Here is a 26262-nt window from a genome sequence, read left to right on the forward strand (position 1 = left end):
ACCAAAAGCTGAGGATCGGAAGTTGGCTTTGGTTTTCATTTCCAGGTGGTTTGATTCCTGAACTGAGCCCAAGTCAGGGTTGTGAGGCCACTAGTGCACACGGACATGCAGCAACATGCAACTGGGCTGATGACATTTCTGCTGGGCCACAGTTGGCCATTACTCAGGCCAAAGAGGGCATGGTTCCTGCACCAGCTGCCCTGGCCTCCACCACCAGCTGCCCTCTTTGTCTTTCTCCTCCTAGGAGGGAAGGAAAGGAGGCAGACAAGGCTACAGGGTCATTCTGTGCACCAGGAACCGTGCAAGGGGTTTGGCTGGTGCTCTTAAATCCTCACAGCAGTGCTACAAAGTGGGAATTATGACCCACATCCTATAAAGAAGGAAACTGAGGCCTAGAAAAGTATAGCAAATGACCTACATCCTGCCACTGATAACTGCTCGAGCCAGGATTCGGCCCCAGTTCTGCCTTTCTGTTCACAGCTCATGCTTTCTCTGCAGCCCCACCCTCCCTTCCGGGAGGGAAGAAGTGGGATGTCTTGGGAGGAAATACAGCTCTTTTCTTGTTCTTTCTGTCCCGGGATTTCTGAACTGGAGCTCTGGCATGTATGTGGCCCCGCAGACTGGAGCCCCACACTCATGATTCACCTCCCCGCAGACCCTCCTTAAAGAAGGGGGCTGGGCTTTTGTACCCGGAATCCGTCCATCACTGGCTGTGGACCAACACCGGGTGGAGGGGGATAGTTAATAATTTCCTGGGCATCTTGGGATGAAGGCACTCCCACTGGCTCAGGGAAGGTTTCCAAAGAGGAGCACAGCTGAGCCGTCGGCAGCCAGCATGCACGGGAGCTGCGGACAGGCACCCCTGCTTGTGGGGAGGACCCGGGTGGAGCACCCAAGGCGACCACCACAAGGAGAGAAGGTGAGAGTCCTGAGAAGCAGTCCTGAGAAGCCTGAGAAGCAGCGCGTCCGTGGGTGAGGAAACGCTCTAGACAGACGCAGAGTCACAAGAGACGTGGATGAACGTAGGATGGAGTGAGGACAAGCTGAGCTGCCTTGGGCCTGCCTTGATGCCCTGGGCTGGGTGGCTCCAGGCATTGCTGCTACATTCAAGGCAGCGGGTGAGACCGAACCGGAAGACGTCATTCCCCTTTTGCAGATGACAGAACCATGGCTCACACAGGCTGTGACTTACTTAAGGTCCTACAGTAAGTGATGGAGTATCCTGACCCCCATTCTGTGCTCATTCCACTCAGGGGCCCCTGCCCTTACCCTGCAGGAAAAGCCTGGTGGTACTGCCAGGCAAAACTTAGCTCAGGAGGTAAATATTCTTAATTGTGGAAACCATCGGGGTAGACAAAATGAGTAGAGTCTGTACTCCCGTTTCTTCCTGTGAGAAGAGCAAGCAGAAAACATCTGTTTCATGGGCTGAGTCCCTGTCTGAAGCTCAGAGGGTGGGCGGCCAAAGGCTCTCATCCAAGCTGATGAGTCTGGAGATTGGAATCTGTGGTGACCAACAATGAGCAAGGAGGAATCCCCCCAGGGTGGGTGGGCAGGCAGTGCTGGCAGGGAGGCGGCAGCCTGGAACGGCTGGGGAAGGGCCAGTCCTGTGGGCAGCAGCCTCGGATCCAAGGGTGGGGCCAACAGCCGTCCAGAACGGTTGACCTCACTCCAGGTCTTCATTGCGTCTGCCCACGTGAGGGAGCGGATGCACAGATAACGAGGCCCTGCGGGGGTGCGGAGCCAGGCCTGCTGGAGTCACGCGCCTGGAACCCAACAGTCATGACTCACCTCCATGCGCCTCAAGCCCTGAACTTGAATTCCAGTTCTCGTCCGGCTTCTGGAAGAGCAGGCCTGTGCCAGACACCCAGTGATACCTGAGATGCCCCGATAGCAGCAGCAATAATAACATTTACCACTTACCGAGGACTAGTTATGTGCCAGGCCCTGTTGTAAGAGCCTTACCACAGGAGGGGCCCAGCTCAAGACCACACGGGAGGCTGGCAGAGCCGTGATTCCCACCCAGCTCCACCACATTGCTTCCCAAAGGCCTTGATGCAAACCAGCCCTGAACCTCCTGGGTTTTCCAAGACAGCCCTGATTTCTGGCTCTCAGAGTACCCTAGAACCTGCCACGCCCACACTTCCTGATCTGAGGACACCTGGGTGAGCACCTCCCTGGTACCCAGGGAGAGGTCTGGGCTTTCTCTCTGAGCCTGGGACTGACCACTCCCACGGAGCCCTCACCTTTGAGCCCCATCAGTGAGACCTAGAAGTCAGGGGGTCAACTTTGCTCTGCTCCACATACTGCGAGGAAAATCCCATGGAAGGGGAGACCTGGCCTGGGCCTGTGGGCACAGCGAGAGCTGCCTGGCCTCACAACAGCCAGGCCGGTGTCTTCCCCAGAACATCCTTTCCTCCGCCCACAGAAGAACCTCATCTGGGATTACTTAGGGGTGGTTCGCCCCAGCCCCCCCAAAGGTGGACTCGCCTGCCACACCTGCTGCAGCTGCACCCTCGTGGGCTGCCTCAGGACCAGGAGAAGAACCGGGCCTGGGCAGGGATCCCCTTCCTCAGACACTGTGAGGTGAGGGGCGAGTGTCCAGTGGGTATAGCGGACACTGTGGGATCAACTGGGGAGGCGGGGCCACCCAAAAGGTGATATTATTCACTGAACCTGGAATGTCATTCATCAGGGAGAAGGCAGCTCCCTTCCAGTAGAAACAGGGCCAGGGTGGGCCAGTGGGGCTCTGCGAGGTGGGTTCCCCAGGGGGCTCGCTGTCAGTGGGCAGGACACAAGGCAGCCACCATGTGGAAATAGGCTGAAAAGCCAGATGTCACCAAGTATCTCCATGATTAGATGTCAGTTAACCTGTTAGTTATCAGATAACATGTTAGCTTTCTAGTAATATCTTAATAGATTTTTATTACGGCCTGAATGTTTGTGGCCCCCTAAAATTCATATGTTGAAATCGTACTTCCAAATGTAATGATACTAGTAGGTGGGGCTTTGGAGGTAACTAGGTGAGGTCATGAGGGTGCAGCCCTCGTGGGTGGGATTAGTGTCCTCATGAGAGTCACAAGAGAGCTTGCTTCCTCTCTGCGTTCTGCCACGTGAGGACACAAGAAGTCAGCAGTCTGCAACCCGGAAGAGGGTTCTCACCAGAGCTCGACCAAACTGGCACCCTGATCTCAGACTTCAGCCTCCAGAGCTGTGAGAAATAAATTTCTGTTGTTTATCAGCCATGCAGTCTATGGTACTTTGTTACAGCAGCCAGAACTAAGACACTACTAACATCTTAGGAGTCAGTTCCCCTCTTAGTGAGTGCAGTAGACCTCAGTTACAAGTTACCTCATGATTACCTGCAACCCCTTAATTGTGCACTAACACCTTAGTGGTCTGCCAGTATCTTGATTGTCTACCAATCATCTTTAGCAATAATTTTTCAAAAATTATCAGCTGTTAGTGTAACTATAACAGATAAACCCCTAAGCCGCAGTGGGCTCACTCAGCAAACTTTATTTCTCATTCCCTAAGTCTAATCCTCTGGAGAAGGGAGCAGGGAGGGATCCTGTTCCATCCCATTCCAGCTTGATGGAGGGACCCAGGCTGAAGGAACCTCCACCACCTTCACCTCTTGGCTCTCAAGTTGCCCTGGACGTCGATATCCAGCCCTCAGATATGGGCAGAGAGAGGTGGAATTTCAGAAGGTGGTTTTATGGGCTGGGTCTGGAAATGGCCATACATCACTTCTGCCCACTTTCTCTTGGCCTCAGGGGGCTGGGAAATGTGGTCCCGGCTGGGCAGCCCCTTCCCAAGAACAACTCTGCCTAAGGGAAGGGGAACCCAAATCTTCGGTGGGCAGCCACCTGCCTCCACCACCTGAACAATCTTTGCTTTTAAATTCTTGGCTGTCTGTGTAAATCTGTTATCTTCTAAATATCTCAGTTGTCTGCTGACACCTGGGTATATAGGCATCTCCTGAGTGATGACTGTTCACCTTCTAAGTGTGTGAACGCTGCTGACTGTGGCTCTGAAATAACTCATTCATCACCTGCCTGCTGATGCCGGCCCTGCGCTCTGTCCTGGACTCCAGGCCTCACTCCAGAAATGTATGAAATCACAGATCTGCTTTGTGCCACTTTATAAATGACTGATTTTTACTCCAAAGGTCCGTTTATTGGTCTCTAGTTCTCCCCACTTTCTTCCTCCATGAGATTCACACATTGATTAATGGAGACAGTTTGGAGTGTTTTGCTGGTCTGGAAGAAGTGGGACATTTTAAAAGGTAGAGAAAGGCAGGTTTCCCACATGCCCTGCTGGAAACCTGGGAAATTCTTCAGATTCCTGTTTCTGAAGGGTCAGGGCTGTTTATTAACGGTAGAAATGTGACACAGCCCTAAATGCTTCACCTTGTTTTGGTCCTGGAGACTTACACCCCCACCCCACCCCATCCCACCTCACACACACACACACACACACACACACACAAACTACACACGCCACACACACACACGCCACACACGCACACGCCACACACACACACACCACACACACACGCCACACATGCCACACACACGCCACACACACACCACACGCACACACGCCACACACACACACATACACACACACTCCTCAGACCACATACACACACGTCATACACACAGCCCATACACAACACACACATACCGCATACACACACACCCCACATATACACACCCACACCTCAACACGCACACACCCCCACACACACACATATAGAGATACCACACACACATAACACAATACCACACATACTGCACACACACCCCGCGCCATACACGCCAGCATACAACACATGCACAAGCCCACAGCCAGAAGCCTGCTTTGGGGGAGGTAACTGGTAACTTGGTTTTGCCTGACAGAGGATGAGCTTCACATCAGGTGACTAGGAGTGTCGTGGGGAGGGCAGTTTAGTCTTGAGGATTAATCCAAGCCACAGCTGCCAGTCAGGGAAGGGCCTGAGGCTGGGGCCAAGGTGGACAGTTACACAGGGAGGCCCCCATCCTCACCTGTGCTCAGGTGACACCATCACCGGAGGCATCAAACTGCAGGGAACCCTCCTGTGACAGCACCCACCTATGGTGGGAGTCGTCTGTATTGTTGGTGGAAGCACAGTAATAAGTTGGGACTCTACTGCATATTAAGCTTAACTTTGTGCAGAGATTGAGCTCGGCAAATGGCGGGTGAGATGGGGGACCCTGGAACTCGGCTTGGCTGGAGTCCCCGCCCTCCCAGGTACTGGTCCTGAGAGCTCAGCGGGCCGCTTAACCCCCCGAGCCTCCGTCTCCTCACCTGGGGAAGTGGGGATGACAGTTTTAACCTTGGCGTTGTTGCGAGGGTTCGATGCGTTCATGTATGTAGAAAGGCTGATGACTCGGCCAGTGTTCTTATGATTAAATGCTTTATCCCATTTAATCCTCACCAGACGTGCTGTGAGGAGGTTAACAAGCAGGGCCCCACTTTACAGATGGGCAGACTGAGGCTTGGAGCTGTCGGGGAACCTGCCTGAGGTCGCCAGCTGGTGAGTGTCTAGAGGTGGGTGCTGTTGGTTTCCGTTTCATGATCTGGGTGCTGATGGCAGAGTTTATGAGGATTTGTTGAGCTGTACGCTTAATGTGTATGCATTTTCGGAATCTGTATTTCCGCAAATGTTCACTTTTTTTAAGAAGTCTATATAAGCTACAAGGATATATTGTACAACACAGGGAATACAGCCAATATTTTATAATAACTATATGGAGTATAACCTTTAAAAATTGTGAATCACTGTATTGTACACCTATAACTTATAGACTATTGTACATCAACTATACTTCAAGAAAAAAAAAATCTATAACACCAAGTGCTAAAAGCAAAAAAAGCCAGTCATGACCTACCCGGCAGGACCCTGGGCCAGCCTCCCACAGCTCAGAGGCTCCACGTGCTCGCAGTTAACCCACCCCACAGGGATGGTGCCCACCAGGATGCGCGAGGTCATGAGCTCTGGTACACAGTAAGTGCTTAGCACAGGATAGTTCCTTTCTCTTCCCCTTTTCCCCACTTTCCTGGCCTGAGACAGGGCCCTGCGGAAGGGAGCAGAGGAGAGGAGGGTTCAGAGACCTGACCTTGGTTTCCCCATTTCCCCTCCCAGAGCCCTCCCTTTCCCTGACCACTGCCAGGTGGTCACAGGTGGGGCAGGTGAGCTGAGGCACAGCCCCAGGGCCGGGGCAGGGGTCAGAGGTCTGGGCAGGGGCCTGCCTAGGGTAACGACAAACACGAGCCTCCCAGAGGGTGGCCTTGGGGGTCAGGGAGAGGTGGGGGCAGGGGCGGAGGGGTCTTCGCTTCCCAGATCCCATCTCGTTTTTATCCAGGTGCTGATCTTTCAGTGCAAGAGCTAGGAATGTGAGTTGGAGGCCTCTCCCCACGCACTCTACCTGTGCCCCTCCTCCCCGCAGGAGCTCCGGGACAGATTCCAGGTGAGGACAGAATACCAGGTCACCCGCAGAGTTGAGCTCCCCCGCATCTGTTACTGCAGCCCCACAAGCTGCCATAAACCTCTGATCAGCCGTGCTTTGCTCTGTGCTGTGCTAAGCAAAGTGTACCTGGAAATGAATAAGACGCCATCTCCACATGATGGGTCCACTCCCTCCCACCGCTGCCTCGCCACACTCCTCCGAGGTCACTCTGCTCCAGAAACACTGGCTTCTTTGCTGTTCCCCGGGCACACCGGGCACACTCCTGCCTCAACATCTCAGACTTGGAGTCCCTCTACCAAGAAAGCCCCTCCCCAGATCGCTCCTTCTCTCACCTCCTGCTGGTCTCTGTGCTCGTAAGGTCTTCCCTGACCATCCTATACCAAATACCACCCCATCCCCAGCATCCCCTACCCCCTAGCAAGTAATGACACAGTTTGCATATTTATCTTATCATTTGTCTCTCCTTCCAGAAGGTCAGCATCGTGAGGGCAGGGACTCACGCGGCCTTATTTTATTTATTTACAGCAATTTTAGTCTCTGTTGTGTCTCAGACCCAGAACACCGTCAGGCACACAGTAGGTGCTAAGTAAATATTTGCATGAATGATTCTAGTCCTAAGTGGGCTCGGTGACCTTGAGCAAGTTGTTAAACCCAGCAGAGGTTTTTATTTCCTTAATTACAAATTGAGGGAATTCCCTGGCCGTCCAGTGGTTAGGGCTCCACTCTTCCACTGCAGGAGGCACGGATTCGATCCCTGATCAGGGAACTAACATCCCACATGCCATACGACGGCGAGGCCAAAAAAAAAGCCAGCTGGTGGGTGAGATGGGCGTCCTGGAAGGGAAATCTGCTGAAAATTGTCTGGGGATATTTTGTAAACTAGAAACTGTTGAGCAGCTCTAAGTAACAGTCTGGGGGTTTCTCTGCCAGGGGAACAAAAGGACAGCAACCGGATGGTTTCCTGCTCTTTCAGTTAAGACTTCAGTTCTGGCCTCTCTTGCCTGGGCTGCCACAGAGTCATTGTTAAACGTTAGTCATGGGGCATTATTGGAGCACATCAGCCTCTTGCAAATATGGTTTGTGTGTGTTTTAAAGTCTTGGTTGTCAAGAGCTGGGCTGGCCCTAAGGACTGGAAGCCCTCAGGGGAGAGAGCTTCAAGCAAAGGCCGCAGGGAAACAGTGAGAAGGCAGTGAGTTGCTGCTGGCGGAAGTGCTGTGGGTTTATTTTTAAGGCTGGAAAGGAGAGGTGAGGGAGCAAAATGTGATGCAGTAATCGGGGCCCAGCAGTCCCTGGCCTGTTGCTGGATATTTCCCCTGAGGAAGGAATGAAAAGGAACTAAGGTTTCTATTTATCATAAGGCTGGGGCCAGAGCCCACGGGAGCCAGGCAGGGGAGATGGGCGGGGGACAGCCATAGACCAAAAAGAGCCTGTTGCTGTGTTGGTGGTTGCGGACGCTGGCTGTGGATCACAATGACCCTCTCTGGGCCAGAACCAAAAAACCACTGGACAGTAGCATAATGCAAGACTGGAAAACAGTGACCCATGGGCCAAATCTGGCCCACCACCTGTTTTTATAAATAAAGAGTTTTATCGGAACACTGCCATGCTCGATTATTTATGAATTTTCTATGGCTGTTTTTGCAGAGTTCAGTAGTTGTGACAGAGACTCTGTGGCCCACAAAGCCTAAAATATTTATTATCTGGCCCTGCACAGAGAAAGTTTGTTGAACCTCAGAATGATGGGAGGGACGCTGGGCTTGGGGTGTCTGAAAACCTGTCTTAAGTTCTGGTGCACCCGTTTCCCATCTGGTGCCCTCAGGCAAAGCTTAAGCCTCTCCAAGCCTCAGTTTTTCTACCTGTGAAACTGGGTGTTAATGCTCATTCTACCTACTTGTCATGAGTGTTGAATAGATAATATATTTATTATATCTCCTTGTATTATTTTTCATGGGTATTTTAGACATTACAACGTGCAACCTTAACCAATAATAGTCTTCCTTGAGTTAATGTTGTAATCACTTCACAATGGACAAATTGAACTGTTCTGACAGAACTCTCCCCTCCTGTCCTTTTTGTCAAATTATTGTCAAATTATGAGCTATTGTCAAAATTATTTATACATATGTTATAAATCCCACACAAATTGCTTATTAGTTTTGCTTTAAAAACAACAAAAAATAGTCTTTTATATTTACCCAAATACTTACCATTTCTTATATTCTTGATTCTTCCTGCAGATCTGGGCTTCAGTCTGAGATAATTTCCTGTTGGCTTAAAGAATCTTCTTTGGTATTTCTTTTTTTTTTTTTTTATAAATTTATTTTTTTATTTATTTTTGGCTGCATTGGGTCTTCGTTGCTGTGCGCGGGCTTTCTCTAGTTGCGGCGAGCGGGGGCTATTCTTCATTGCGGTGCACACGCTTCTCGTTGCGGTGGCTTCTCTTGTGGAGCACGGGCTCTAGGCGTGCAGGCTTCAGTAGTTGTGGCACGTGGGCTCAGTAGTTGTGGCTCGCGGGCTCTAGAGTGCAGGCTCAGTAGTTGTGGCGCACAGTCTTAGTTGCTCCGCGGCATGTGGGATCTTCCGGGACCAGGGATTGAACCTGTGTCCCCTACATTGGCAGGCGGATTGTTAACCACTGCGCCACCAGGGAAGTCCCTCCTTTCTTTTTTAAAATATAGATTCACATGCAGTTGTAAGAAGTAATACATACCCTGAGAAAACCATAATTAAGAAAGAGACATGCACCACAATGTTCACTGCAGCATTATTTACAATAGCCAGAACATGGAACCAACCTAAATGTCCATCGACAGATGAATGGATAAAGAAGATGTGGCACATATATACAATGGACTATTACTCAGCCATAAAAAGAAGCAAAATTGAGTTATTTGTAGTGAGGTGGATGGACCTAGAGTCTGTCACACAGAGTGAAGTAAGTCAGAAAGAGAAAAACAAATACTGTATGCTAACACATACATATGGAATCTTAAAAAAAAAAAAAAAAGGTACTGATGAACCTAGTTGCAGGGCAGGAATAAAGAGGTAGACATAGAGAATGGACTTGATGACGTGGGGTGGGAGGGCAATGCTGGGGCGAAGTGAGAGTAGCATCGACATACACGCTACCGAATGTAAAATAGTTGGCTGGTGGGAAGCAGAAGCATAGCACAGGGTGATCGGCTCGGTGCTTTGCGATGATTGAGAGGAGTGGGATAGGGAGGATGGGAGGGAGGCTCGAGGAAGGGGATATGGGGACATGTGTATGCATATGGCTGATTCGCTTTGTTGTACAACAGAAACTAACAGTATTGTGAAGCAATTATACTCCAATAAAGAGCTATTTAAAAAAAAAACAGATAACTAATAGGGACCTACTGTATAGCACAGGGAACTCTACTCAATACTCTGTAATGACCTATATGGGAAAAGAATCTAAAAGAGCGGATATATGTATCAATATAACTGATTCACTTTGCTATATAGCAGAAACTAACATAACATTGTAAATCAACTATACTCCAATAAAAATTAAAAAGGGGAAAAAAAAAGTAATACAAACAGATCGTGTACCATTTCCCTCAATGATAACATCTTGCAGAACTGTAGTACAATATCACAACCATGATAATGAAATTAATAGAATCTACCGATCTTATTCAGATTTCCTCAGTCTTACTTGTACTGATCTGATGTATGTGTGTGCATGTATTTAGTCCAGTGCAATTTGATCACAACGGTAGGTTCATGTGTCCCCCACCATAGTCAAGATACAGAACAGTTCCATCAGTATAAGGATTCCTCATGTTGCCCTTTTGTAACCACCCTACCTCCCTACCACATCCCCACCCCTTCCTTAACCCCTGACAATAGCTAATCTGTTCTCCATCTCTATAATGTTGTCATTTCAAGAATGTTACATAAATGGAATCATATGGTATGTAACCTCTGGGATTGGCTTTTTTTTACTGAGCGCAATTCCCTTGAAATTCATCTAAGTTTTTGCATTTATCAGTAGTTCGTTCCGTTTTATTACTGAGATGCATTCCATGGTATGCACATACGATCTGAAGGACGTCTGAGTTTTTTCCAGTTTTTGGCTATTACCAATAAAGCAGCTATGAACATTCATGTATAGGCTTTTGTGTGAACATGAGGTTTTATTTCTCTGGGATAAAGGCTGAAGAATGCAATTCCTGGGTTATGTGGTAATTGTATATTTACTGGCATGTTTTTGAGTTCACTGATTCTTTCTTATCCTGTGTCTAGTCTACTGTTAAACTTATATATATAAGGAATTCTTCATTTCAGATGCTATATATTTTAATTCAAATTTTCCATTTGGTTTTTTTAAAATAAGTTTTCATTTTTCTGTTGAATTAGTCCATTTTTTCCCTATATTTGTCTATCTCTTTACATAAATTCTTTAATGTATTTGAAGTTGTTTTAAATACCTAGTCTGCTGATTCCAACAGCTGGGTTATCTGTGGGTCTGTTTCTATTATTTGTTTCTTTTTTCCCAAGAAAGATCACATTTTCCTTCTTCTTCATGTGTCATAATTTTTTTTTTAGTGTATGCCAGACATAGGTATAAAAGCACACTAGAGAATGAGGTGGATACTATTCTCCCCAGAAAGGACTTGCCCTGTCTTCTGTCAAGAAGCTAGAGAGAGGGGCTGATCTCCTCACGTGCTCAGGAGTTGAACCCTCCGGGGGCTCAGTCATAGCTTTGGTAGTTTCAGTTCACTTAGTTTCAAGTCTTGAATGGGTGTCAGGCCCCTCCCTCTAGCAGAGATGGTCTCTGAACAGGTGGCTAAGGAGATCTGGCAACTCTGAATGTCATCCCCAGGAAGTCTGCCGGATTTCTAAAGGACATTCTTCTTCACCAGGCTAACCACTGTTCATCTACAAGGCTTCCCTCCAGGAAACCTTCCCAGAACTTCTAGGCTACGTCAGAGTTCTTCCCCCACCACCGCCACACACACCTTCCTCCATGCCTTTGCCCCATTGCTTTGGAATGACCTGGGTTTCTACTCTCTCCTGCCCTCTCTCAATCCCGTCGCCATGTAGGCTCCGTAAGAACAAGGATTGTGTCTCATCCCTCTCTGTTTCCCATCAGTAGATAGTGGTTGTGAATTGGGTCAAAAGCTAACACTTACTAAATATTTTTGAATGAACAAACAAGCTTCTGGAGGAGCGTATTAGCAGAGGGGTGTAGGGTCAACATGGCATTTAGAACAGGGTTTTGCACTGGGTCTGCAGTCAAGCCCAGAGCAGAGAGGACCTTGATCCATCCACCCAGCCCTTCTGAAGGACATGGCTCTATCAGGCAGTTAAGAAAAGGAGACAACAAAGTAATCGAAGGCAGGGTAATCAACACTGACCTTGCTGGGCAGGTTTTGGGGATGGTTGTTACGGGAGGAGAAGCATATTTGGAGCATTTTATGCACATCTAGATGTAACTAAGGAATTCCCTTGATGAAGGAAAGAAGATTTAGGCACTGTCTTCCCATCGTGGAGGACTGGATAAGAGTAGGGGTGAGCAGCAGGTGACCCAGAGACGGCCTTCCTCACTGACCGATGGCACATTGGCACCTACCCAGTTTCACTTTGTAAACTTGTTTCCAAGAACGTTTCCATCTGACACATGCCAGAGTCACATGATGAAAATGAGGGTGGATGGGTACTCCCCATTCCGTGAGAAAAAGATGGACCCCAGGTCTGAATGATGGGTTCCAAAGAGTGGTTATGAGTCCGCTGACACAGGAGACAGAAGCAGATGCAGCAAGATGATGTCAAAGTGAGATGGTAATATACTGGCTTCTACTGAGGGAAGATGGTGAGGACTAGTGGGAGATCTCTGGCTTCTGAAGGGGAGTGGAGTCAGTCAGGTAAAAACAAGAAGGTGGGGTGGCCCCAGCAGAGGGGACAGCCTGTGCAAATGCTAGGTGGCAGGAAAGTACCCAGCATCTTTGAGGAACTGAAAGGCCAGAGTGACCAGGACATAATGAATGAGGGCAGGGGACCATGCAGAGGTGGGTGGGAGGCCGTTTAGCTATGTTAAGGATTCTGGATTTATTTGAGGTTGATGCTGTTTGCAGTTCGATAATGCTGACTACAATGGATATTGGTTGAAAAAATGAGTGAGTGGGTGAATGAATACATATTATCAAGTAAAGAGATGAGAGGCACACAGACATAAAAATGGAGACCCACATGGGACAGTGAGACTTTCAATTGAGGCCAGAGATGCTGAGAACTTCTTTCCTGTGTGACACTTACCCCCAGGGTCCTGGCCTGCTCCTGCCAAGTCACAGAAGAGGGAAAGAGGCCCTGCTGAGCTGGGGCCACCACCATCTGTGACCCTCCACGGGAGACCAGCTTCTCAGCCCTCGCACCTTCCTCCCAGGTTCCCGCTGTCTGTACAGGGAAGAGACACCCACACACACAAGAGCAGCAGGGCCTCTGAGATCCAGGACAGCCCTGAGAGAGAGATGAGACCCATAGAATGTTCTTCTCTAAACACTGCCCCTGAGTAAGGCATCCACACTTGCAGAGCCACCGCCCAGCCTCAGAGGGCTGACTTGATAGTTAGTGCTTTACTGTAAAGGGCAGAAGGGCAGCCCCTCCATCCTCCGCCTTCCTTCCTTTTCCCCTCAATTTGGAATCCAAGTGTAGGCCTGTTTTTCCATATAGATTTGGTGTGAGGTTTGTACACACTTGAAGGAGGGATGTAAGGGTGACCTTTCAGCCAAGGTGACCCACTGCTGCCCAGGAGGTGACAACACTTCATCATGGCCTTTCATCCAGGGGCCCCCCATCCGCATTTTAAAATTCATTCATGTGCATGACCACCTGGGGTGAAGGTTTAACTGGGAGTGTTTCTCACTGATTTTGAATAAACCCAGAGCCCCAGTAAGCCCTAGGAGGCTGCCTCCCTCTCCCAGCTGCGCCCCTCTCCCCACTGAGCTCAGCCGCACCCTCTTTCAGTTCCTGGAGGGTGAGCACTGCCCCACCACCCGCTCAGGCCAGATGCCCAGCCACCCTTCCTCTGGTTCTTCCCCTCGGCCCGCAACACGCTCCTGGTTGAAACGTCACCTCCTCACAGAGTCCTCCCTAACTATCCCACTGCTCACCTATGCTTTGTCCCTCCTGCCCGACTGCGCTCATAAGAACATGTTCTTTGCCTTCCCCAGCACTTTTTACAACTTGTAATTCTCCATCCATTGCGTGACCGTCCCATGTGCATCTGTCTCCTGTCAGCTGGAGGCTCCATGGGGCCACGAGCACATCTACTTCATTCCCACGGCTTACCCGGCACTTAGCACAGGGCCAGGCACTGAGTAGGTGCAAGTAAATAATTGTTGAATGAATGAAATGAACTGTTATTACAGTGCTTTTTCCAATCTGCCTCACTGCGAGATTCCGCAGTATCAGTTCCTGGGGCTGCTGTAACAAAGTACCACAAACTCAGGCTCTAAGGGAGAGTCTTCTGTGCCTTTTCCTAGTTTCTGGTGGCTGCCAGCAATCTTTTTTTTTTTTTTTTAATTTGAAATTTTTAAAAATTTTAGTGAACATTCCATATTGTTAATTTTTCTGTAATTTGCCTGTTCATATAATTTGGACATTTACATTGGGGTAGTCTTTTTTTTTAATTAATTTATTTATTTTTGGCTGTTTTGGGTCTTTGTTGCTGCGCACGGGCTTTCTCTAGTTGCAGTGAGCGGGGCCTACTCTTTGTTGCGGTGCGCGGGCTTCTCATTGCAGTGGCTTCTCCTGTTGCAGAGCATGGGCTCTAGGCACGTGGGCTTCAGTAGTTGTGGCACGTGGGCTCAGTAGTTGTGGCGCACGGACTTAGTTGCTCCACGGCATGTGGGATCTTCCCGGACCAGGGCTCAACCCCGTGTTCCCTGGTTTCAGGACTTAATGAAGCTCAGGTTCTTGAAGTCTCATCGCAGAAAGAATTCAGTGTGAGACAAAGTGATAGGTAAGAAGTGGATTTATTTAGAGAGAAATAAACTCCACAGACAGAGTGTGGGCCATCTCAGAAGGTGAGAAAGGCCTGCCAGCAATCTTGACATTCCTTGCTTGCCCCTGCATTGTCCCAACCTCTGCCTCTGTCTCCACATGGCATCTCCTCCTGGCTCTCTGTGTCTCTCCTCTTCTTATAGGGACACCAGTCATGTTGGATTTAGAGCCCACCCTACTCCAGTTTGACATCGTCTTGACTAATGACATCTGCAACTCCCCTATTTCCAAATAATGTCACATTCTGAGGTTCCAGGAAGGACGTGAATTCTTGGGGATGGGGTGGACACTGTTCAACCCAGTACAGGTCTTTAGCTGCTCTTTTCCGTCTGATTTCTCTACCTCCTGCCTATGTTCCACTCACTGCCAGCCCCACACCTCCCCTTGGTAAATGGTAAAATGACCCTGTTACTTCACCATCCCTCCCTGCTCCCTCCTCCTCTCCCATCCCTCTTCTCTAATCTCCCAGCACCCAGAATCCCTGGTTAAAGTCACATTACTTGACAAACAAGAGGATGGACTGCTGACTGCGTCCCATTGCGCTTTATGTTTCTCAGTGTGAAGTCACATGTCCCCTCATACTTGAACATGGGAATCACCAGCTCACTGAGGTGCCCATCATGGGAACACTCAGTGACTTGGGCGGACGTGAATTAAGACAGGCTGGAACTCAGTGTTAGTGCTCTGCAGCAGGCACCACAAAGGCATGGGGATGCCACATGCACCTCTCATGAGGGAATCTGTCTCTTCAGAAGGGGACAAAGGGGACTTCCCTGGTGGTGCAGTGGTTAAGAATGCGCCTGCCAATGCAGGGGACATGGGTTTGAGCCCTGGTCCAGGAAGATCCCACATGCTGCAGAGGAACTAAGCCCGTGCGCCACAACTACTGAGCCCGCGTGCCACAACTACTGAAGCCCACACGCCTAAAGCCCGTGCTCCGCAACAAGAGAAGCCACCGACCGCAATGAGAAGCCCGCGCACTGCAACGAAGAGGAGCCCCCGCTCGCTACAACTAGAGAAAGCTGTCACGCAGCAACGAAGACCCACTGCGGCCAAAAATAAATAAAATAAGTAAAATTTTAAAAAATAAAATAAAATATATAAGGAACTCAAATTAAAAAAAAAAGAAGAAGGGGACAGAGGGATGACCCCAATTAGAGACAGACTATGGCATAAGACTGACCTTGCCCTCCAGGCAATGAACACTGGGGCTGTTTCCTGCATTCCCATCAATTTCTGGAAGCTCCAGGTGTGTTAACTTGGATCCTCTGAGACGCAGATACTAAGATGAGATTCCAAGCCTGCGCAGGGGATGGGGAGGGAGATGCGGGAGGCTGGGAGAAGGAGATGCTGGTTGACCCCTGGGAAGGAGAGAAGAAAGGTCTTCCCAGGCCAAAGTTGCCTGTTGGAGGAGCCCTGCATCTCCCAGAAACAGGCCTGGCTTAGCATCTGTCTCCGCCAAGCTCAGCCAGGGGCTGGGAACAGCCCATGGGACATGTAGCCTCAGCACACCTGGGTTCAGAGCCTGGCATCAGGCAATCATGCTCCCCATAGTTGGAGATTGGAGGGCCTACCAGGGGGTCACAAGGGCCAGCAGTTCTCTCCCAGCCCTGCCATAAGCTCAGGCCCTACCAGGGAAAGAAGCCTGGGGTCTAGGGGATCCCAGGTAGGTCAGCTCTCAAGTGGGTGGGGGCTGCAGGAGGGGGGCCCCGGCCCCCTGAAGGTCACCCATGACAGCCAGCCCGCAGCAGGAGTTTCCATGAGGCATTTTCACGTCAATGAGGGCAGGATGCCCTCGAAGGAAATGAAACCGTGAAATCATTTTCAACACAAAAGGCCCATTTATTTTGACAAGAAAAAAAAATAGTCACTCCAACCAGCGCTCAGATGTGGTGGGCGCCCTGTGGACACCCGTCTTGTGGTCACAGTGCTCAGAGGGCATGGAGCACATCTTTTCCATCTTTTGGGGTTGTTTTTTTACAGGTTTAGAGGATTGTGAGCATTTTGAGTTCCCCAGTAGACTGGTTGTGCTAAATTGACCAAGCGTAACGCATAGCTTTGGCCTCAGGGGTACATTTTTAGCTCCTCAACCGCTGAGGCTCAAAGAAGGGGAGGAGGGTGGGTGTGAAGACATCAGCAGATGTGAAATCAGGCAGACAGAAATAAACAGGGCGATCCTCCTTCCTGTCTGTAGGGCTCACGTTCCCCACGTGGCAGGGCACTTCTCCTCCCAGGTAGCAGATGGGGAGCGGCTTCACACCCAGGTCCTCAGTTCACAGTTCCTCTAGCAGCTCCGAGGGCGTTCCTCAGGCTGCCCACAGGCTGCCCTCACAGCTCACACTCCAACCATGTTGGTTGATGAAAATGTCACAGGCACTTTTTTCTTTTTCATGTTGCTCTACAAACATAGCACAAAGGTCCCCAAGTCCTCTGGCGTGGAGTCACCCACTTCCATATCACCCAAGTGAAATAGATCCAGCCCCTGTTCCCATGACACCAGGGAAGCCATGGCCCTCCCCACAGAAACTGCCCCACCAGTGACCTCCATGATGCAAACCCACAACAGGGGTTGACCCTCCTCTTAATGTCACACACTCTTTCTTCTCCTGGTACCTCCCTGGCTGCTCTGCCTCAGGCTCGTTTTCTGGCTCTTCCCTCTCTTTGAGCTCTTCAGGACTTGGTCCTGGGCCCTCTGTTCTTCTCTAGCTACAGCCCCTGCCCAGGTGAGCTCACTCAGCCTCACGGCTTCCAACACCCATGACTCCAAATCTAATGTCCAGCCAGACCTCTTTTCTGGCCGCTCAGCTGGCTTCTTTGCCTCTCCTCTTGATTTCTTTCTCCAACCCTGTTTCCCTCCAAGTCTGCTCCCTTTCAGTAAATGACCCGTCACCCGTCGCCCAACCATCCAGTTGCACAAATGGGCAGCTTAGGAATTATTCTTGATTCTCCCCATTTTCTTGCCTCCCACATATCCACCCACAATCTCCAGGTATCTTGAGTCCATCCACTGTTTTCTGACTCCAGGGCCATCTCACTGATCTCAGTGCCATCTCCTCGCCAGCCCTACAACAGCCTCGCCTTCTCACCCATCTCCCGGCACCTACCCTTGGCACCAACCCCACTCCCAAGTCTATTCTTAACATGGCAGCTGTGCTGATCTTTTCAGAGCTTAGCTCAAATCACGTACTTGCCTTAACAATCCCCAGGGCCAAACCCAGCGGCGGGCCGTTGAGAGCCCCCTCCCTGTCCCGGCCCTGCTGGCCTCAACGCCCCCTCTCCCCCAGTGCTCCCTGCACTCCAGCCACACTGGCCTTGCTGCCCCAGAACTGGGAGCTGCTTTCCCTTTGCAAGAATACTCCCCCAGTATCTGGCTTTTCCAGATCTCCCCTTAAATATTCTCCCTAACAGCCTCCCTGAAAATGCCTGTGCCTTTATTGTACAGAGAACTTTCATCTCCCCCTTTACTTAATCTCTTCCTTTTGGACGCTGAGCCGCATGTGTGTTTTGGGGGGAGGGGGGTGGCAGGCTAATAACCAAAAGGCTAACTGATGATTTTCATCTGCTCCAGGGCCTCGCTGTTAGTACCACAAAGAATTGGCTGAACAAATAAATGACACCTGTTCTCTTGCAGCGCCACAGATCTCCTACCACACTTGTGGGTGGAGCCCAGGGTCAAGGGCATGTGCTTTTCTCCCCAAAGACTATCTCCATGAGCTGAAGAGGGGCCATGAAAAATCCTATTCTCCTTCTTCTAGAGCAAACTGTAGGGGTCATGGCATTTCCCCTCCTTGCTTGTGGTGACTACTTAGTGTACGGAGCTCTTGTTAATACAGGGCAACTCCACCCCCTGCCCCACCTCCTCCCTTGGCAGCAGTGGCTGAGAGGGGGAATCACCTGACTTAACCCGGCCAGTCAGAGTTCCTTCCCAGGAATTTGGGTTTGAGACAGAAAAAGCAGAGTCAATCTTCCAATGATTGCCTGGACTCCAACAGGCGGGACCTGAGCGTTGGGGGTGGTCACCATGCAGCCCGAGAAGCCAACGGCGTGGCCGTGGTGAGCAGAGAGGAGAGGGCTGAGGCGGCACCCTGACTGACCACCACCCTTCACACACCCAGCATCCCCCGCGTTCCGGGCCTTATGCACCGTGCCATCGCCTGCTGTCAGCTTCCTTTATTCTTAAGGTAGGTTGAGATGGGCCCTTGTCACTTGCAAGCAAAAGAATCATAAATAATTCAGAGGGGAAGTATTTGAAGATTCAGCCTATGGATGGTTAAATAATGGGGATCTTTATGAAAAAGTCCCCTGTAGTCTGGCTTCTCTAGAACAAGACAGATCCCAGTGTGACCCTGGGCTTATCACTTAACCTCTCTGAGACTCAGTGAGCTCATTAGTAAAATGAGGATAATAATGTCCACCAGTGGACAAGGTAAAAGGGATAAAAAAGTTATGGCAACCAGGATTTTCTTATCATCTGCCCAAGACTCTCTATTCCCAGGCATTGGTGTATTTGGCAATAGTATCAAAAGCCTTAAAGATGAGGCACATACCTTCTGACTCAGCATTGCTTGTGTAGGAATTTATCCCAAGGGAATAGTCATATTATGCTAAGATTTATGAACATCAATGTTCACCATAGCCGAGAATTGGAAACCACTCAGTGGTAGGGAACCGGTTTCACAAATCATGGTATATCACTGCCATACATCATGTTTTAGATTGTGGGTCTTAACCTTTTTGGACCTCTTAGGATGTGAGGAAAACTATGAGCCCTGTCCTTGGGGAAATGCTCATAAATACACTGTCACGAAATTTAGTACATCATTTCAGAAAACTGGTGGATTCACAGAAGCTCCATGTAATGAATTGTGATTTGAAAGAATCATTTCATGATATGTGTCAGTGTACTCAGTGGCATAAACCGAGTAGAAAAAATTCAGACTACCAAGCAGTCTGTACAATATGATCACAATTTTGTAAAACGAAAATAATTTACGTACACACACACATATATTCACATTCATACACATACATATGGTCAGCTCTCCCTTTAAGAGAGAACCTGCCAAGAGGAGATAGTTAGCTGAGAGCCTCCAGCTGCAACATTGGAGCCGAGGCAACGCTGTCTCCTGGCAGCCGCAGCCAATGACTAAGTGTGGTGGAGTACTCGGGCCAGGTCATTCCTGCCTAGCACGAGACTCTTCTAGGCAATCTCTGTGCTGGAGCTTTACGTTGGGTTGGCCAAAACTCTCCCAGAGCTCACTGCAGCCTGAGGCTCTTCCTGCCCAATCCTCCTTCCTTCTCCCTCTGCCCTCACAGCTGTTAGACCCGCATCACAGTCTGTGGGCTCTCCCACCCACTCCTGATCCCTCACCCCTTTTAATTTCACAGGTGATATTTGAATTAATCATTTGCACTTTAACTCTGTCTTGGCTTTTGCTGCCCAGGGGGCTGGCTTTGATATTCTTCTATGTACTTGCCATGCTTTCCCAATTTTTGTCGATTAAATTATTTTTGGCATCAGAAAACATGTTTTCTTTTACATGAAACACAAATACATATAAAGATGATATCTTTATATTCACATACTCTGCAAATTTGAAGCCCTTGATCACGAAATTCATTTGCTTAACAAAAATTGCGTTTCGGGGCCTCCCTGGTGGCGCAGTGGTTTAGAGTCCACCTGCCAATGCAGGGGACACGGGTTCGAGCCCTGGTCCGGGAAGATCCCACATGCCACGGAGCAACTAAGCCTGTGCGCCACAACTACTGAGTCTGCGCTCTAGGGTCCGCGAGCCACAACTACTGAAGCCCGCGCGCCTAGAACCCGTGCTCTGCAACAAAAGAAGCCACTGCAATGAGAAGCTTGTGCACTGCAATGACGAGTAGCCCCTGCTCACCACAACTAGAGAAAGCCCCCACGTAGCAACGAAGACCCAATGCAGCCATAAATAAAATAAATTTTTTTAAAAATTGCGTTTCGGGTTAGGGCCTACCCTAACAGCCTCATTTTCGCTTAATCACATCTTTAAAGGCTGTATTCTATTTATTTATTTATTTATTTATTTATTTATTTATTTATTTATGGCTGTGTTGGGTCTTCGTTTCTGTGCGAGGGCTTTCTCTAGTTGTGGCAAGTGGGGGCCACTCTTCATCGCGGTGCGTGGGCCTCTCATTATTGCAGCCTCTCTTGTTGTGGAGCACAGGCTCCAGACGCACAGGCTCAGTAATTGTGGCTCACGGGCCTAGTTGCTCCGCGGCATGTGGGATCTTCCCAGACCAGGGCTCGAACCCGTGTTCCCTGCATTGGCAGGCAGATTCTCAACCACTGCGCCACCAGGGAAGCCCCTAAAGGCTGTATTCTAAATAGTCATATTCTGAGGTACTAGGGGTTAGGGCTTCTTTTTATTATTTTTTTTAAAAATTTGTTTATTTTAATTTAATTTTTTTATATTGGAGTGTAGTTGATTTACAGTGTTGTGTTTCAGGTGTACAGCAAAGGGATTCAGCCATACATGTACATATATCCATTCTTTTTCAGATTCTTTTCCCATTTAGGTTATTACAGAATATTGAGTAGAGTTCCCTGTGCTATACAGTAGGTCCTTGTTGATTATCTGTTTTATATAGAGTAGTGTGTATATGTTAACACCAAACTTCTAATTTATCCCTCCCCCCGACCTTTCTCCTTTGGTAACCATAAGTTTGTTTTCAAAGTCTGTGAGTCTGTTTCTATTTTGTAATTAAGTTCATTTGTATCATTTTTTTGGATTCCACATATAAGTGATATTATATGATATTTGTCTTTCTCTGTCTGACTTACTACACTTAGTATGATAATCTCTAGGTCCATCCATGTTGCTGCAAATGGCATTATTTCATTCTTTTTTTATGGCTGAGTAGTATTCCATTGCTACTAGTAATGCTACTAAAAGTAGCATTACTAGTAGTAGATAAAGAGGATGTGAAATACTACTGTGCTAGTGGTGTTCCACATCTTCTTTATCTGTTCATCTTTTGATGGACATTTGGGTTGCTTCCATGTCCTGGCTGTTGTAGGTGGTGCTGCAGTGAACATGGGGGTGCATGTGTCTTTTCGAATTGTGGTTTTCTCTGGATATATGCCCGGGGGTGGGATTACTGGATCATATTGTAGCTCTATTTTCAGTTTACTAGGAGTTAGGGCTTCTTTATATGAATTTAGGTGGGTGGTGGTGGCATAATTTAACCCCTAATGCATGCCTTTGCTGATTTTTCCATGTTAGAACTTAAAGATTATGTTAGTCATAATTAGATTCAAGCAATAGGAACCACAAAATAAATGGCTTAAGAATATAAGAATTTATTTCTTCCACCCACTTACAAAGTGGAGAGAGAGTCAACCCGGGGCTGGTCTCGTGTTCCCTGGTGTCAGAAATGCAGCCTCCGGGACTTCCCTGGTGGCACAGTGGTTAAAAATCCGCCTGCCCATGCAGGGGACAAGGGTTTGATTCCTGGTCCGGGAGGATCCCACATGCCGCGGAGCAACTAAGCCCGTGCACCACAACTACTGAAGCCCGCGTGCCCAGAGCCCGTGCTCCACAACAAGAGAAGCCACCACAGTGAGAAGCCCACGCACCACAACAAAGAGTAGCCCCTGCTCACCACAACTAGGGAAAGCCCGTGTGCAGCAACGAACACCCAATGCAGCCAAAAATAAATAAATAAAATAAAGTTAAAAAAAAAAATTGTGTTTCATTAACCTACAACAGTTGATCTCCTGTCTCACAAAGAAGACAGGATGCTTAGCAGCAGTAACAGAACTTTCTGGAGCGTTCAGAGCAGAGGGCCAGCCCTGGGTGGGCTGGGTGTACCCTCTCTGTCCCCACTGGAACCCTGTGCTATGCCCCCAATCCTTCGTCATTCTGTTCCAGCATTCTGGATCCTCTCTGCGGGAACAGGGCTGGATAACAGAGACACACACTCTTTCTTAGCTCCTTTTTTCCCAGATCCCAAGCAGATGGGGCCTCTTAAGGGTCAAGAGAGGTCCTGGCTGCTTTGATTCGTTGAGACTCCCAGTATATTTGAAAACAAATAGCATCAAAATAGAGTTCAAAGTTTGTGGCATATTTTAAATATTTACATTTAACTAAATAGTATGTTTAACATGCTCAAACTCACACAAAACTTCCACACTCATAGCATGATTACAGGATTATTATTTTTTTAATTGGAGTATAGTTGATTTACAATATTGTGTTTGTTTTAGGTATACAGCAACCTGACTCAGACATTATACATACATCTATTCTTTTTCAGATTCTTTTCCCATATAGGTTATTACAGAGTGTTGAGTAGAGTTCCCTGTGCTATACAGTAGATCCTTGTCTCCTAATTTATCCCTCCCCCCCAGGATTTTTTTTTTTTTTTTTTTTAATGAGTTCCTTGTACCCAATATGGGCAATGTGGCTGGTAAAGGGACAGAGGCATGAAGCTGTGTGATACATGTCTTCTTGTTTCAATCTTGGTGCTTCTCTGTTTGCTTTCACTTCAAGACAGAGATTAAAGTGTGAGCCTGGGGCCCTGTGTGAAGGGCTGCCAGCCCCCTTTGGGGGCCCTTTGGTAGACAGACTACCTTCTGCTTCTGTTCTGCCTCGTTTTTTTCAGGTGGACCAGAGACTCAATGGTTTAATTTTTAGGTATCCTTCTTTTTTCTATCTTTAAACTTTATTGGCCTTTCCTCCAGACAAATACAAACTGTAACCTATTTACCCTAAAGTGTGAAAAGACATGGAGGATTTACTAAATGAAGGAGCCAATCTGGAAAGGCTACATACTATATGATTCTAACTACATGACCTTCTGGAAAATGCAAAACTATGGAGACAGAAAAAGATCAGTGGTTTTCAGGGGTTAGGGAAGAGGGAGAGATGAGTTGGCAGAGGGTTTTTAGAGCAGGGAAACTACTCTGTATGATACTATAATGGTGGACGCACATCATTTTACATTTGTCCAAGCCCATAGAATGTACAACACCAAGAGTGAGCCTTCATGTAAACTATGGACTTTGGGTGATAATGATGTGTTAACATAAGTTCATTGACTGTAACACATACACCACTCTGGTGCAGGATGTTGACAGTGGAGGAGGCTATGTGTGTAGGGTCAGGAGGCATATAGGAAATCTCTGTATTTTCCACTCAATATTTCTATGAAGCTAAAAATTGTACTTCTGAGTACACAAAAGTGTACTTTCCACTCAGCTTAAAACTGCTCTAAAAATTAAGTTTATTTAATTTTTTAAAAAGGACGTGTGGTTATTATCTTCAGGCTGCACCCAGTGGAGGTCAATTCCTAGGTGGGAAATTCGTGGATTCACAGACTTAGGTGCAGACTGACATCATTCAGAAATCACTCGAGGTAGAGAGCAGACATCCAGGGATCAAATCCCAACTCATCTACTTACCAGATGTGCGTCCTTGGGCAATTTACTTAACCTCTGTGAGCCTCTGTTTCTCCATCTGTAAAATGGAAGTATAATGGAATTTATTTCAGAGAGCTGTTGTGAGGATTAAATGAGATAATTTATGACAAACTCTTAGCTGGTGCTCCATAAATATCAGCTATTACTAGCATTATCATTATTCAGGATAATATTCATTCATTCATTCAACAGTAACTAATGAGCAGTATGCAAGGTACCAAGATGAACAAGGCAGAGCTGGTTCCTACCGTCACAGAGCTTACAGGTTAATCCAGTCCTCCCTCTAGACACACAGTGTATTGGGAACAGAAGACACAGTTCCCATTCGGGCTTTGCAGGCAAGCACCCACTGATATTCACACCCTGGAAGCAGCTTCAGTAGCCAAGTGATTTCTTAGATGATTTCATTATGAGAGGTGATGTGGCACAGAGCCGGGCTGCCTGGGTTCCGATCCCAGATGCCTCCTAGCTGTGGAATTTCAGGCAAGTTCCTTACCTCCTCTGTGCCTCAATTTCCTCACCTGTATAAAGGAGGGGATAATAGAACCTATCTCATGAGCTGTTGGGAGGATTCAACACTGTAACATATGTAGAATACAGAGAATGGTGCTGGGCAAAGCGTAGGTGCTATGACGCTTTTAATAATCGTTGTTCTTGCTATGACTCATCAACGGTTCTAACCCTGACCCCAGTGAGATGGTAACCAGCAGAAAACAAGGCAGAGCTCCTTGTTGTCGATGAAGAAATCCAGGCAGCATGGTGGAGTTCTCAAGAATATACCTGCCTCGGGGGTGTTTATCCCACGGCTATGCTTGCACAGGTGTGGTATGGTTTATAAGTCAGTCATGGCCACAGAATACGTAATAGCAAAAGCCTGGAAGCAGCCTACATTTCTGTGAATAGGAGACTGGTTAAGAAATCCATGACTCACCCAAAGACAGAAATATTAGCCCTCTGAAAGAATGAGGCAGCTGCATGTGAAATGATGTGAAAAGATTTCCAAGAGTATTGTTAAATGCAAAAAGCAAGGGGCAGTGCACTTTTACTTTCTGTGTTAAGAAAAAGAAATGCGCATGCCCGTGTACTTTGGTAATATGACGGTGGTTGTCTCTGGAGGGACACTGGCTCTCTGGGGCTCAGGGGCAGGAGGGACTCCTTTTTCCACTGGGTGCTCATTTGCACCTTTTGAATTTTAAGCCATATACATGTATTACTTTAAAATAAAAAAAAAAGTAAGCAGAAGATTGGTGCTGATTCAAAACTCATTCCAGTACATTGTTCTGTTAAACATATTCCGCTGATCTCCGAGCAGATGGCCCGGGAGGGGTTGGGCCAGGGCCAGGGGGCAGCCTCCCTCCCCGTGGGTGTGTGGGGAGCCACGTGGGGCCCTGTGGCTGGCACATGCCTGCAGCTGGTCTCCCCGTGTGGCGGGAGGCCCAGGGTGTGGGACTGAGACTGGGGAAGGATGGGCTCCAGTTGCCTGGCAGGGGCTGCACACACAGAGCAAGGTCATGGTCCTAATATCTGGGTCTGGCCTGGGCAGCTTTCCAGGGGAGACAATCATGAGACAAAACCTCGTTAGAAGCACCAGGAAAGGGCCTTCATCGCAGCTGCTTCTCTCCATTCATGGGACAATTCCACAGTGAAACTTGGGACCAGAAAAGCCTAAGGTTCAGGAAACAGATTTGGAAGGACCAGGGCTTCCTGGCCTGCTTTAGGGATCGGTGGGATGGAAAGAGCCCAAAGGAACCTGGGTTCTTATTTCTTCATCCATTTGCCTGGCTGAAATACAAAGATTCTTTTCAGAGCTCTCCCTGAAGTAGCCCTCCAGCTTTAGGACACACACAGCATTGTGTGCAGGGACATTCCCTGTAGCCAAGCAAAAGTGACAGAGAGGCCCTTTCAGTTAACTGCAAAATAAGCAGGGCTCTGTCCAAAGACAGGAGCCCTTTGCCTCCTGGGCCCCCTGGTAATTCATAGGCTGTCTGAGCACCGTTTACTGCCTACAGCCTATTGGATGAGTGTTTTTCAAATGCCGTTTAGTCAATAATTCTTTATACACACTTATATAAAAAACATATATGTATGCATGCAAACAGATATTCTTAAGTCCAATATCCTTTATACTTTCAAACACACACACCTACAATTCTATGTAGTCATACTCTTGACTAGCAAGATATATGATATGCGATGCAGATCAAATATTTGGTACAAGGTAATCAAACAAGATCTGCAGAAGGTTTGCAGTGACATACAGTTACAAGAGTAATAATACAG

At 48.2% G+C, this 26262-nt stretch overlaps 2 protein-coding genes across 2 annotated transcripts in view; one reads left to right on the plus strand and one right to left on the minus strand.

The window, feature by feature from the left end:
* Positions 1–10629, plus strand: part of LARS2 (leucyl-tRNA synthetase 2, mitochondrial) — a 170323-nt gene extending 159694 nt beyond the window's left edge. Inside the window, exons 22-24 of the transcript XR_014251033.1 lie at positions 5465–6031; positions 6390–6494; positions 8732–10629. The gene's annotated coding sequence lies outside the window, so the exon portion shown is untranslated. The remainder of the gene's footprint in view (positions 1–5464; positions 6032–6389; positions 6495–8731) is intronic.
* Positions 1–26262, minus strand: part of LOC309638721 (uncharacterized protein) — a gene marked incomplete at its 5' end in the record, with an annotated part of 364111 nt that overhangs the window by 332430 nt on the left and 5419 nt on the right. The window contains one exon of the mRNA XM_082415018.1: positions 23965–24019. Within this exon, the coding sequence (XP_082271144.1) occupies positions 23991–24019 (29 nt within the window). The 3' untranslated portion in view covers positions 23965–23990. The remainder of the gene's footprint in view (positions 1–23964; positions 24020–26262) is intronic.

This window comes from Balaenoptera physalus (assembly GCF_965194825.1).
Source record: "Balaenoptera physalus genome assembly, chromosome: 11".
Lineage (NCBI taxonomy): Eukaryota > Metazoa > Chordata > Mammalia > Artiodactyla > Balaenopteridae > Balaenoptera > Balaenoptera physalus.